Here is a 12,824-nt window from a genome sequence, read left to right as displayed (position 1 = left end):
CTCATAATTTTGTATACCTTTATCAAATCTCCTCTCAATCTTCTATGTTCCAAGGAATAAAGTCCTAACCTGTTCAATCTTTCCTTGTAACTCGGGTCCTCCGGACCAGGCAACATCCTTGTAAATTTTCTCTGTACTCTTTCAACTTTATTTACATCTTTCTTGCAGAAGGTAAAGCTTCAATACGATTATGAGAGTCTCTTACTAAGATCAGGAGGATATAAATCACCCCCATACAACACACACAAAATGCTGAAGGAACTCATCAGGTCAGGCAGCATCTATGGAGAGGAATAAACAGTCCATGTTTCAGGCGAAGACCTTTCATCAGGACTGGAAAGGAAGGGGGATGAACACAGAATAAGGTAAGATAAGGGGATGGGAGGGAGTACAAGCTAGCAGGAGACAGGTGAAACCAGGTGAGGGGGAAGCTGGGTGGGTATAGGGAGGGGTTGTGAAATAAAAAGCCAAGAGGTGATAGCTGGAAGAAGAGCTGAAGAAAAAAATAATCCGATTGGAGAGAACAATAGACTATGGGAAAAAAGGAAGGAGGAAGGGCACCAGAGGAAGTTGATGGGCAGGTGAGGAGAAAAGAAGGAGTAAGAGGGGAGTAAGAGATGGGAAAAAAGAGAGAAGAGGGAAAAAGTACTGCAAGTTCAAGAAATCGATGTTCATTGCATCAGGTAGGAGGCTGTCTAAACAGAATGTGAGGTGCTGCTCCATCTCATCGTGACAGTAGAAGCGAGCATGGAACAACATGCTGGAATGGGAATCGGAAGAGGTGGCCACAGGGAAATCCCGCCTTTTGTGTCAGATGAAGTGAAGGTGCCCAATGATGCAGATCCCTAATCTAAATCCAGTCTCACCCATGCAGAGGAGACAGCACCAGAAGCAACAGATATAGTAGATGACATCGACAGATTTGTTGGTGAAGTGTCACAACACCCAGAAGGACTGTTTGGGACTCTGAATGGTGGTGAGGGACGAAGTGTAGGGGCAGATGTAGTACTTGACCCGCTTGTAGGGATAAGTGTCAGGAAGGAGATCAATGGGGAGGGATGAATGGAGAAAGGAGCCTTCCCCCATCTTCTCATTCTAGCTTCGTCCCCTTTCCTTTACAGTACTGATAACGGGCCTCGGCCCAAAACATCGACTACTTATTCTGCTCTATAGATGCTGCCTGATCTGCTGGGTTCCTCCAGCATTACATGTATGTTGCTTGGCATTTCCATCATCTGAAGAATCAAGTGTGTTTATAAATAGTCCCAGTCTTATTGGGGTTTCTGATGCTCTTGTTTCCTGATTTTTTACCAAATTTTTGACTTAGAGTCATTAAGTACTACAGCGCAGAAACAGGCCATTCGTTTCTTCTCATCTGTGTCAGACAACTATTCTGCCTGGACCCATCAGCGGCACCTGAACCAAGGGATACCCCTTCTATCCATGTACTTATTCAAATTTCTCTTAAATGCTGAGATCAAACCCGCATCTAACACTTCTGATGGCAGCTTGTTCCACACCTTCACCACGCTGTGAGTGAAGGAGTTTCCCCTCAAATATGTCACCTTTTCACTCTTCACCATCTAATTCTAATCTCACCCACCTTCAACTGAAAGAATCCTGTTTGCATTTACCCTGTCTATACCACTCAAAATTTTGTATACCTCTATCAAATTTCTAGCCAATCTTCCTCTATTACTCTGGTCCTCAAGTCCAAACAACATCCTAGTAAATTTTCTCTACACTCTTTCAATCTTAATTTGGATTCATTATTTCAGTCTAAACATCACTGCCACATGAAAAACAGAGCTATGTTTTCTGAAGTTCTGCAGTGACTCTAAATTTGTGCAATGGAAAATCTGTGACATTAATTACTCATGACCCAATCATGGTTTTAATCACACCTCAATGATAATAGGATATTAATACTTGTGAACAGTGCTACAGGGAGGAACAGAGAAAACAGAGAGTGTTGGGGGCAGGAAAGGAGCAGAGGGGAAAGAGGAGAAAAGATCATACTCCTTTGTGTTTAAATCTCACCATTCTGAAGAAAAGTGCAGTGAATAGGCAAACGTGTACTTCATACATATGAACCACCAGTGATATAAATATATCAACATTTTGATGATTGTGAAAAGCCCTTCTTTCCAAGTGGCCTCTTTTAAATCTGACTCCTTCAAATTAGAGTAGGATTCAAAAATCCAAATTGCGAACCTCTGCTCTTGCGCTTGCTCTTTTGAGTGAGTGACTGGTACAAGAAATGGCAATTGAAATGAAAGTGTGTTCCAATAGTAATTAATTCTTGAATTTTTTTGAAATTATTTCTTGTGCATTCATCAATTTTGTACTTATTGTGCTATGTGAACTGAAAACACTATTTAACCTTGCTTAAATAAAATCGGACTGTAAAGCTAAAAATACAAAGTTGGTTCCCTTGCATGATGTTAGAACTGGAGAGACTCAGTGTCCTGTAACGTCATATTTAACCTCTTCAGATTGAACAATGTAGTATATTGAGTAGGTGTTCTATGGAACAAGTAAAATTTCATGCTTTAAGAAAAACATACACTTTCAGATGACCCCAAATATTAAAGAGTGATATTAGACCATAAGATATAGGAACAGAATTACAGCATTTGGACCATCAAGTTTAACCTGGCCAAATGTGCAGTGTTGCACCTTGGTACAGCAAATGTAAAGAGAGAGTCCAATAAGACCCTTAACAGTGTTGAAGAGTAAAGGAAGCTTGGGGTCAAGTTAATAGCTCCCTGAAAGTGGACACGCAGGTGGATAAGGTGGTTAAGAAGGCGTATAGCGTGCTTGCCTTGATTTGTTGAGGCAGTGAGTTCTAAAGTCAGGAAGTTATGTTGCAGCTTTAGAAAGCTCTAGTTAGGCTGCATCGGGAATATTCTATACAGTTCTGCTCATCCCATTATAGAAAGGATATTGAGGGCTGAAATGTTTAATACCAGAGAGCATGCATTTAAGGTGAGAGGGGTTAACTGAAGATGTGGGCCAAGTTTCTTGTTAACACAGAGAGTGCTGGGTCCCCGGAATGTGCAGGCTGGGTGGTGGTAGAAGCTGATACATTAGGTACTTTTAAGAGACGTTTAGATAGGCACATGAATGTGAGGAAAGTGGAATGATATGGACATTGTGTAGGCAGAATTGATTACTAATTTAATTGGATTAGTGCAACATTGTCAACTGATGGGCCTGCTCCTGAGTCAGAGTCATGGAGTAATAGAACACTATAGCACAGACACAAGCACTTTGGCCCATCTAGTTTATGCAAAACCATTAATTTGCCTTGTCCCATCGATCTGCATCTGCACTATAGCCCCACCCCCCCATAGTCCGCTCCATCCTTGTACATATCTAAATTTCTCTTGAATGCTGGAATTGACTTTGCACCCACCACTTGCACAGGCAGCTAGTTCCACACTCTCACTACCCTCTGAGTGAATGTTCCCCTTCATTTTCCCCTTAAATATTTCACCTTTCACCCTTAACACATGACCACTAGTTCTAGTCTCACCCTACCTCAGTGGAAAAAATCTGTTTACATTTACCCTGACTATACCTCTCATAATTTTGTATACCTCTATCAAATCTCCTCTCATTCTTCTATGTTCTAGGGAATAAAATCCAAACCTATTCAATCATAATTTTGTATACCTCTATCAAATCTCCCCTCATTCTTCTATGTTCTAGGGAATAAAATCCAAACCTATTCAATCATAATTTTGTATACCTCAATCAAATCTTCCCTGTTGTAGGGAATAATGTCCAAATCTATTCAACCTTTCCCTATTACCCAGGTCCTCAAGTCCCAGCAACATCCTTGTAAATTTTCTCTGCATTATTTCAATCTTATTTACATCTTTCCTGTATGTAGGTGACTTAAACTGGACACAGTACTCCAAATTAGGCCTCACCAATATCTTACACAATTTCAAAATAACATCTCAACTCCAATTTGCAATACATTAATTTATGAAGCCAATGTGCCAAAAGCTTTCTATACAACCCAATCTACCTGTTACACAACTTTCAAGAAATTGGGACCTGTATTCCTAGATCCCTTTGTTCTACCACACTCCTCAGTGCCCCACCATTAACTGTGCAATACCTACCCTGATTGGTCTTCCCAAGGTGAAACACCTCACACTTGTCTGCATTAAATACTATCTGCCATTTTCAGCCCATTTCTCCAGCTGGACCAGATCCTGCTACAAGACTTGATACTTTTCCCCGCTGTCCACTGCACTCCCAATCTCGATGTCATCCACAAATTTGTTGATTCAATTTAACACATCATTATCCATATCAATGATACAGATGACAAACAACAAAGGACCCGGCACTGATCCCTGTGGCACACCGCTGGTCACAGGCTTCCAGAGAGGCAACCATCTACAACAACTTACTGGCTTCTTCCACAAAGCCAATGTCTAATCCAATTTACCTCCTCATCTTAAATGGAAAACTACTGAACCTACTTGACCAACCACACATGTGGGACCTTGTCAAAGGCCTTGCTAAAGCCCAAGTAGAAAACCTCCACAGCCTTGCCTTCATCAATTTTCCTACTAACTTGAAAACCTCGAAGACTGGTAAGACAGAACATACTGACATACACATGAAACCATGCTGACTATCCTTAATCAGTCGATTCCCATTCAAATACTTATAAGCCCAATTCCTTAGAGTATCTTCCAATAACTTTCTCACTACTAATGTCAAGCTCACCAGCCTATAATTTCCTGGCTTTTTCTTAGAACCTTTAAAAGACGTTTGCGAAAAAAAAATTTCAGATGTATATTGTATACATTTCTCTGGCATTAAATGTACCTATTGAAACAATGGAACAACATTAGCTATCCTCCAATCCACAGGACCCTCAACTGTAGCTAAGGATGTTTTAAATATCTCTGCACGGGCCCCTGCAATGTCTGCATTAGTCTCCCACAGTGTCCAAGGGAACACAATGTTAGGCCCTGAGGATTTATCCACCCTAATTTCCCTCAAGACAGCAAATATCTCCTCCTCTGTAATCTGCATAGGGCCCATGACCTCACTGCTGCATTGTTACACATCCACAGACTCTGTGTTCATCTCAAAAGTAAAATCAGATGCAAAAAATCCATTTAAGATCTCCCCTCTTTCAGCACCTTGCTTAGATTAACATTCTGATCTTCCAGAAGACCAATTTTGTCCCTTACTACCCTTTTGCTCTTAATATATCTGCAGAAGCCCTTTGGATTGCCCTTTACCCTGCTTGCTAGAGCAATCTCATGTGTTCTTTTAGCCCTCCTCATCTCCTTAACTGTGCTCTTGCATTTTTTATAAATTCTCAAGTACCTCATTTGAGTTAGTCCCTTGCTCTCTCTGTCCCTCCATTCCAACTGCAATCTTCCCTTCTGTACAGTCCCACTTTCCCTGGAAAAGAGACAATTGACCAAAATCTGAAGCCCTCCCTCCTGCACCAACTCCTTAGTCATGTGTTGAATTGTATGCCCTTCCTATTTCTGGCCACACTAGCACATGGCACTACTATTCTATGCTCTACAGTACTCTGTAAAGGTCTTAGCCACTCATATATATCTTGGGTGCCCAACATTTTTTTTTACACAGTATTGTAATGTTCTTTATGTATTGCACTGCACTACTGCCACAAAAAAAACCAAATTCCATGACATGTGAGTGATGATAAACCTGATTCTGATATGGGTCGCTATTGAGGTGTGAATGGAAAGGTTGGGAAAAGGGGGAAGGAGAGGGTAGAGAACACCAGAGAGACATTCTGTAATGATCAAAAAACCAGTTGCTTGGAATCATATGACTCTGCCTAGTGTCTCAGGGCCGGGGGTTTCTGTACCCATGCCACCACCTACCACCGCACTCCCCCCCCCCCCCCCCCCCCCCATCCTGGCACTCCTCCTCTTCCACCTGGCCCACACCCTTCCCATTCACAACATCCATTGCTCCTGCCAGATTTACAAAAAATCTTAGGCACCTAAGCCTAAGACTTTTGCACAGTACTGAATGCTCTCAGTCTTCCTTTGATAAGGACTACGTGTGTAGAATCCCTCTGCACAGACCCCACGATTTTACACAAGATTCTCTTGACGAAGCTTCCATGACAATCGGACAGCCTCCACCATAAATTTAAAGGGTGTACTGAAAATCAGGAAAGGAACACTGAAACAGCATTAAAATAATGACACAAAGTTAAAAGTTAACAAGATCATGACTTTTGATTTCACAAGGGCCTTCAATACCGTACAGCCCTCATTGCTGGGGGAAAGGCTCCATTCAATGCAGGTTGGCACTTCCACTGTATCCTGGATAATGGACCACCTGACTGGCAGAGCACAGTTTGTGCGTCTTCAGAGCTGTGTGTCAGACAAGGCTATAAGCGGCACTGTGGTCCCAAAGGCTCCCTTCCTGTTTACCCTGTATATCTGACTTTAGATACAACACCGAGTCTTGCCACCTGCAGATACTCTCTGATGACTCAGCAATAGTTGGGTATATAAAGGGAGGACAGGAGGATTAATATAGGGCCCTGGTAAAGGACTTTGTCAAAAGGTGCAAGCTGAATCATCTGCAGCTCACCATCAGTAAGACAAAGGAGATGGTGATGGACTTTAGGAAGACCAAGCCTGCACTGCCCCGTTACTATTAATGGTGCTGAGGACCTACAAGTACCTGGGGGGTGCACCTGGATGACAGGCTTAAGTGGAGCACCAACACAGAGCCAGAGTCACCTCTACTTCCTGAGGAGACTGAGGTCCTTTGAAGCATGCAGGCCTCTCCTTCACATGTTCTACCAGTCTGTTGTCACCAGTACAGTCTTCTATGTGGTGATGTGCTGGGGCAACACATCAACACAGGTGAAGCCAACAGGCTCAATAAACTGTTTAGAAAGGCTGGCTCTATTATAGGAGTCAATTTGGACATACTTAAGGCTGTGGTAGAACAAAGGACCCTACAGAAAATCCTGGCAATTCTGGACAATGTTTCTCACCACCTTGGTTGAAAAGAGAAGCACTGTTAGTAGAAGACTAAGACAACTGCGCTGCTCCAAAGAGCGCTATATGAGGTCATTCTTACCTTTGGCCATTAGGCTCTATAATGAATCAACCCATAGCCAGGCAAGTGATGAATCCCTCCTGTTAGACTGTTATTAATCGCTGTTTACCACACCCCGCCATAGCAGACACCCTGTGCAATATTACTATCACTTCTTATCTGGATGGTGTGAATGTGCACCCATTACTGTATAATATTACAGTACATCTTGCACTACCACCTTATCAGAGCGAACTGGAACTCTTGTAATTTTTGACTTGTAAATCTTGTACATCTTTTTAAGGTTTTTTATTCTAACTTACTTCTCTTCTAATATTTGTATATCTGTGCACTTATAATTCTACTGTGACACTAATGTCCTTTGGGATCAATAAAGTGTCTATCATCATCAGTTTATTATCTCCACTAAATCATACAAATTTGCTCATCAGGAAATGAAAATGAAAAATGGAAAAAGCTTCTGATGCTGGACATATGAAATAAAACAGAAATGCTGAAAACACTCAGTGAGTCAGTCAGTGCAGTTCTGCTTGCTTTATATCCACAGTCACTGTTCACGTGAGCAGTTTTGGGCCCATTATCTTAGAAAAGATGTGCTGACACCAGAGAGGATTCAATGGTGGTTCACAAAAGTCATTCCAGGATTGAACTATGTCATATGAAGAGCATTTGAAGGCTCTGGCCCTGTTTTCACTCGAGTTCAGAAGAATGAGGGGTGACCTAATAGAAACTTAGTGAATGGTAAAAGGCCTTGATAGAGTGGATGTGGAGAGGATACGTCCTATGGTGGGAGAGCCTAGGACCTGAAGACACAGTCGCAGAATAGAGGGATGACCATTTAGAATGGAAATTAAGAGGAAATTCTTTAGCCAGAGAGTGGTGAATCTGTGGAATTCGTTGCTGTAGATGGATGTGGAGGCCAAACCTGCAGGAATGTATTTAAGGCAGAGGTTGGTAGATTCTTGATTAATCAGGGCATGAAGAGATGTAGGGAAAATGGATCAGCCATGATGAAATGGCAGAGCAGCCTCGATGGGCCAAATGGCCTAATTCTTCTCTTAAATCTTATGGTCTTAAATTCCCAGAATGTTCCCACAATTAGACGGAACTATCAATAGTTATCTGTTTATTGGCTAAGGAGTAACCAATCAGCCAGTCACAGGAGAAGAGATAATATCAACCATCACATCTCTACAGATCCTTAATGTGAAAGTTAATGTGAATGTTAATCCATTACCATAAGTAGGAGACTCCCTCCCATCCTCTGTGCTCGAGTCTCTTTCTCGATCACGCTTGCGATGTTTGTGCCCGCGATGCCTGTGCCGCCGGTGGCTTCGCCTTTCCCGTGGAACATGAACACCGATATACAGAGTCCGATGACCTACAGATGTGGAAAATAAATAATTTTGTGCACAAGCTTTGGTACATTTTTGTTGATTTTAGTATTTATATCAACAATAAATTAACAGATAATCAACAAGTATAGATTAATTTGAGTTTTGTTGTCACTCTTGAACATCCAAAATCAAAAACATGGAATCAAAGAATGGTTGAAGTACAAGAGGTCATTTTGCCTATTGGTAGGTCTCCATCTCTAGTTCTACCCACTGTCCCTTTCTCCGCAGCTTTGTGTATTTTTCTCCACTATTTATCTATCCAATTTCCTCTTAAACCCAAGATCAGATCTGTTTCTGATATAGCTACTGGCAGTGCAATCCAGATTTCAACCACGTTCTATGTAAAAAAAAACAAGTGTTTCCCGTGCTACTCTAAAATTCTGTTCCGTGCTACTCAATTCCTGTGACTTCCAGTCCAAGATTCCTCCAGAAAATGCAAGTTTTCCCATTTTGCCTAGATCTATTAATATTCTATAAAATCCTATCAAAATTCTATTCTCTCTCTCTCTCTCTCTCTCTCTCCTCTCCCCTCCCTCCCCCCCTCACTCTCTCCCCCTCTCTCCCTTCCCATAATGAGACTGGAAATTAACACAATATACCAATTAAGGTTACAGCAATATTTTACAAAGATGTTGCACAATTTCCTGCTTTTAGAGAAAAAACCCAGAAAGGAGTATGTCTTAATAAACTATTCTTAACGGGCAAGATGGCACTGGCAACATTTTGCATACAGCACACAATATTAATAGATATTCTAGCAGATATACTTCTGAACTGTGATCGCTGTAGTCTGCAGTAATTTCCTGTTCTAGGATATACTTTTGAACTGACTAAACTGTCGGCTGCTTTTGCAGCCTCTTGGGGTATTCAACGAACTAGGATCTCGAGTGTACAGGTATGGCTGGGGTGGTCACCACTCCAGCTGGACTCTGCGTCAAGACCAGATGATGGAAGACAAACCTGTGCTCGGCTCATAATGAAAAAATGATCCTATCTTTTGCCTTTCCTCATATATCTCCACAGTAAATTTCATTTTCCTGGTGTTCACACAATCAGCCACCCTGTTTTTACAATGTAGCAATATATTTTTACCTTTATCAATAACTCAATACTTTGTTAGGTTCCTTAAGGTTGATATAGCTGGGGGAGTGGTAATGGGGACAAGCTCCCACTCCCTTTAAATGCTCCCAATGGCGTGCACCTCAAATAGACTCTGACAACCAAGTCCAACTCCTGACCTTCAAATGTAACTTAGCTACTAAGCTCAGTGAAACCAGCTCTACTGACAGGAGACCACGATCTGGAAGAGGGGACAGTGAATAGTGTATCTAAGTTTGCTGATGATGCAAAATTGAGTGGGAAAGCAAATCGTGTACAAGATACGGAGAGTCTGCAGAGAGATATAGATAGGTTAAGTGAGTGGACAAGGTTCTGGCAGATGGAGTACAATGTTGGTAAATGTGAGGACACTCACTTTGGAAGGAAAAATGAAAGCAGAATATTATTTAAATGGTAAAAAATTGCAGTATACTGCTGTGCAGAGGGACTTGGGAGTGCTTGTGCATGAATCGCAAATGGTTGGTTTGCAGGTGCAGCAGGCTATCAAGAAGGCAAATGGAATGTTGGTCTTCACAGCTGGACAGATTGAATTTAAGAGGAAGGAAGTTATATTGCAACTGTACAAGGTACTGGTGAGGCTGCACCTGGAGTACTGCGTGCAGTTCAGCTCTCCTTACTTGAGGAAGAATACACTGGCTTTGGAGTCGGTGCGGAGGAGGTTCAACAAGTTGATTCCAGTGATGAGGGGGTTACACTACGAGGAGAGATTGAGTCATCTGGGACAGTACTCGCTGGAATTCAGAAGAATGAGAGGAGATCTTATAGAAACATATAAAATTATGAAAGGGATAGATAAGATAAAGACAGGAAAGTTGTTTCCACTGATAGGTGAGACTAGAACTCGGGGACATAGCCTCAAGATTCGGGGGAGTATATTTAGGACAGAGATAAGGAGGAACTGCTTTTCCCAGAGAGTGGTGAATCTGTGGAATTCACTGTCCAATGAAGCAGTGGAGGCTACCTCAGTAAATAAATTTAAGACAAGATTAGATAGATTTTTGCATATTAGGGGAATTAAGGATGATGAGAAAAAGGCAGGTAGGTGGAGATGAGTCCATGGCCAGATCAGCCATGATCTTATTGAATGGTGGAGCAGGCTCATTGGACCAGATGGCCTACTCCTGTTCTTATTGCTTATGTTCTTATTAGATAGGGCAAAGACAGGTTACTGGTGCCTTAAAACCAGTCACTTTGGGCAGATGGGGCTCATCAGGCAGTGGTTGGCAGCTCATCTAAGAGATGGAAAACTCTGATCTCAAAACCCTGCTGTTTGCAGCTAAACCCACTCATGAGGAAGGCTCATAAATCCTGGGAGAAAGATCCAGAGCTGGAATCCCTAAGGCAGTCCTACCTTGAGTTCAATGCTGATTGGCAAAACCTGTAACACTGCTGATACCAAACTATGCCAGTCTCTGCCGTTCCTTTGGGTTTATCAGATACGTGGAGAGGGGGAGCCTACTATGTGGGTAACAGCTTGTTCTCCACATTGTGCTACCCAGGCTTGCATATCTAGATGGCTAGGATGCAACATCCATGGCCGACCCTGACTGATGCCAGCTTTTATGCCTATGGAACATTTCTGGATTCACATTTATATTGGTACGTAATCTTTCCTCGTACACTCTCTTCGCTATTAACAAATCTCACTTGCAATCTGATTCTTTTGAAATTGGAGTGAATTCATTTTTTTTCTTGTTCTTCATGATGTTAATGGTTATGACGTTCTGGGAATATCAAAACCCAATTTTCATCACTATTAAGCTACGACTAAAAACTATGTTCAAATTTGAATGGAGGTTCAGCTTCAGGTTGATTCAAATCTCTGACATCAGCCATCATGATGTTATTTTCCTGCCTCAATTAAGAGAACAGTTCATATCGAGTAGCTGTCAAATACGCTCTTTGTGTTTTCAGCTGTCTTATATGCCTGTTCACCCAATCCCTCCATTCTGCAATGAAATCAGTATTATGAGTCATCTGTTTATTCAGCAAGATAATGTTAAGAGCAGCAAGGCACTTCATGTTAGACTAGCCTTTCTGCTTACATCTGTGGTTATTTTATGCTAAACACTGCATTAATATAAACACAAAAAAAATCTGCAGATGCTGGAAATCCAACCCCATGGCCCCAGCTATGCCTGACTCTTTGGTGGCTACGTAGAATAGTCCATGTTCCAAGCCTTCCCCGATAATGCTCCCCGACATTGACAACTGCATTGGTACTGCTTCATACATCCATATTGAGTTCATCAATTCCATCAACTTTGCCTCGAGACTCCTAGCTAAGATGGCGCCGGTGTACAATGCTCCTTCAGTCAATGTCTTCTGGATAGATCACATATTTCAAATCTTTTATCTCTTTTACATTCAATTTTCATCTTGAATGTGATTCTGGGACTGTTTGCAGTTTGGAGATCATTTGGGTGTTTCAGCTGTTATGCCCGCAGCCCCCTCCTTTGTGAGAATCGCAAGATCACTATTGGGTTGGGTTGGGGGCCCAGGAAATGAGAAGGAGACGTGCGGACTGTCTCGTTCCCCGGCGATGTAAAGCTAGGGGAAATGGCCATTGTCTCTTGGAGACAAACTTGTGGATTGAGATCCTATGCTACATGAGAGCCTTCGGGCAAAGTGGGCTGGGTGAAGGGAAGAGATTGCATCATCCCCCAACCTGACTGACATCTACGACCCTGCAAGTCAGGATAAAAGAGGGGCTGTAGGAACGGCCCCTCAGACGCACCAGAAGAAACGCTAGCGATCCCATAATAGCGGGAAGCCATTTGAAGGAAGCCACGTGCGTTCAGTTCCATTGCCTGGAACTGGTGGCTGGTACCACGGAAAACAGCTTTGAACTAACAACGGGGAACCAACTCCCCCGACTCAACGGATTGGCCTCATAAAAGACCCGGGCAAGTTTAAAACCTTCTCTCTTAAACCCAAAGAGCTGCAGCTTGAATGACAGTGACTTTTATTTTTCCATCGGACAATACAATATCCCCTAGACAACGATAGAGCTATTTCTTATTGATTATTATTATTATACCCGCGCTTTTAGATTGAGTATTGACGACATATATTATCTGAATGTTTGTATTAAGCTTATTTTTGTGCCCCTTTATCAATAAAGACATTTAAAAATAGTACCATCAGACTTCAACGGACCTCTCTATCTTTGCTGGTAAGTGACCCAGTTACGGGATACGTAACACAGCA

The 12,824-nt window shown here is 42.1% G+C and overlaps 1 protein-coding gene across 1 annotated transcript in view; it reads right to left on the bottom strand.

Moving 5' to 3' along the window:
- Positions 1–12,824, bottom strand: part of LOC140728532 (sodium-driven chloride bicarbonate exchanger-like) — a 275,952-nt gene that overhangs the window by 134,108 nt on the left and 129,020 nt on the right. The window contains 1 exon segment of the mRNA XM_073047392.1: positions 8,336–8,479. Coding sequence (XP_072903493.1) covers positions 8,336–8,479 — 144 coding nt within the window.

The sequence above is a fragment of the Hemitrygon akajei genome, chromosome 5 (genome assembly GCF_048418815.1).
Source record: "Hemitrygon akajei chromosome 5, sHemAka1.3, whole genome shotgun sequence".
Classification (NCBI taxonomy): Eukaryota; Metazoa; Chordata; class Chondrichthyes; order Myliobatiformes; family Dasyatidae; genus Hemitrygon; species Hemitrygon akajei.
The sequence above is the reverse complement of the archived record's forward strand: the minus strand, read 5'-3'. Positions and strand labels throughout refer to the sequence as shown.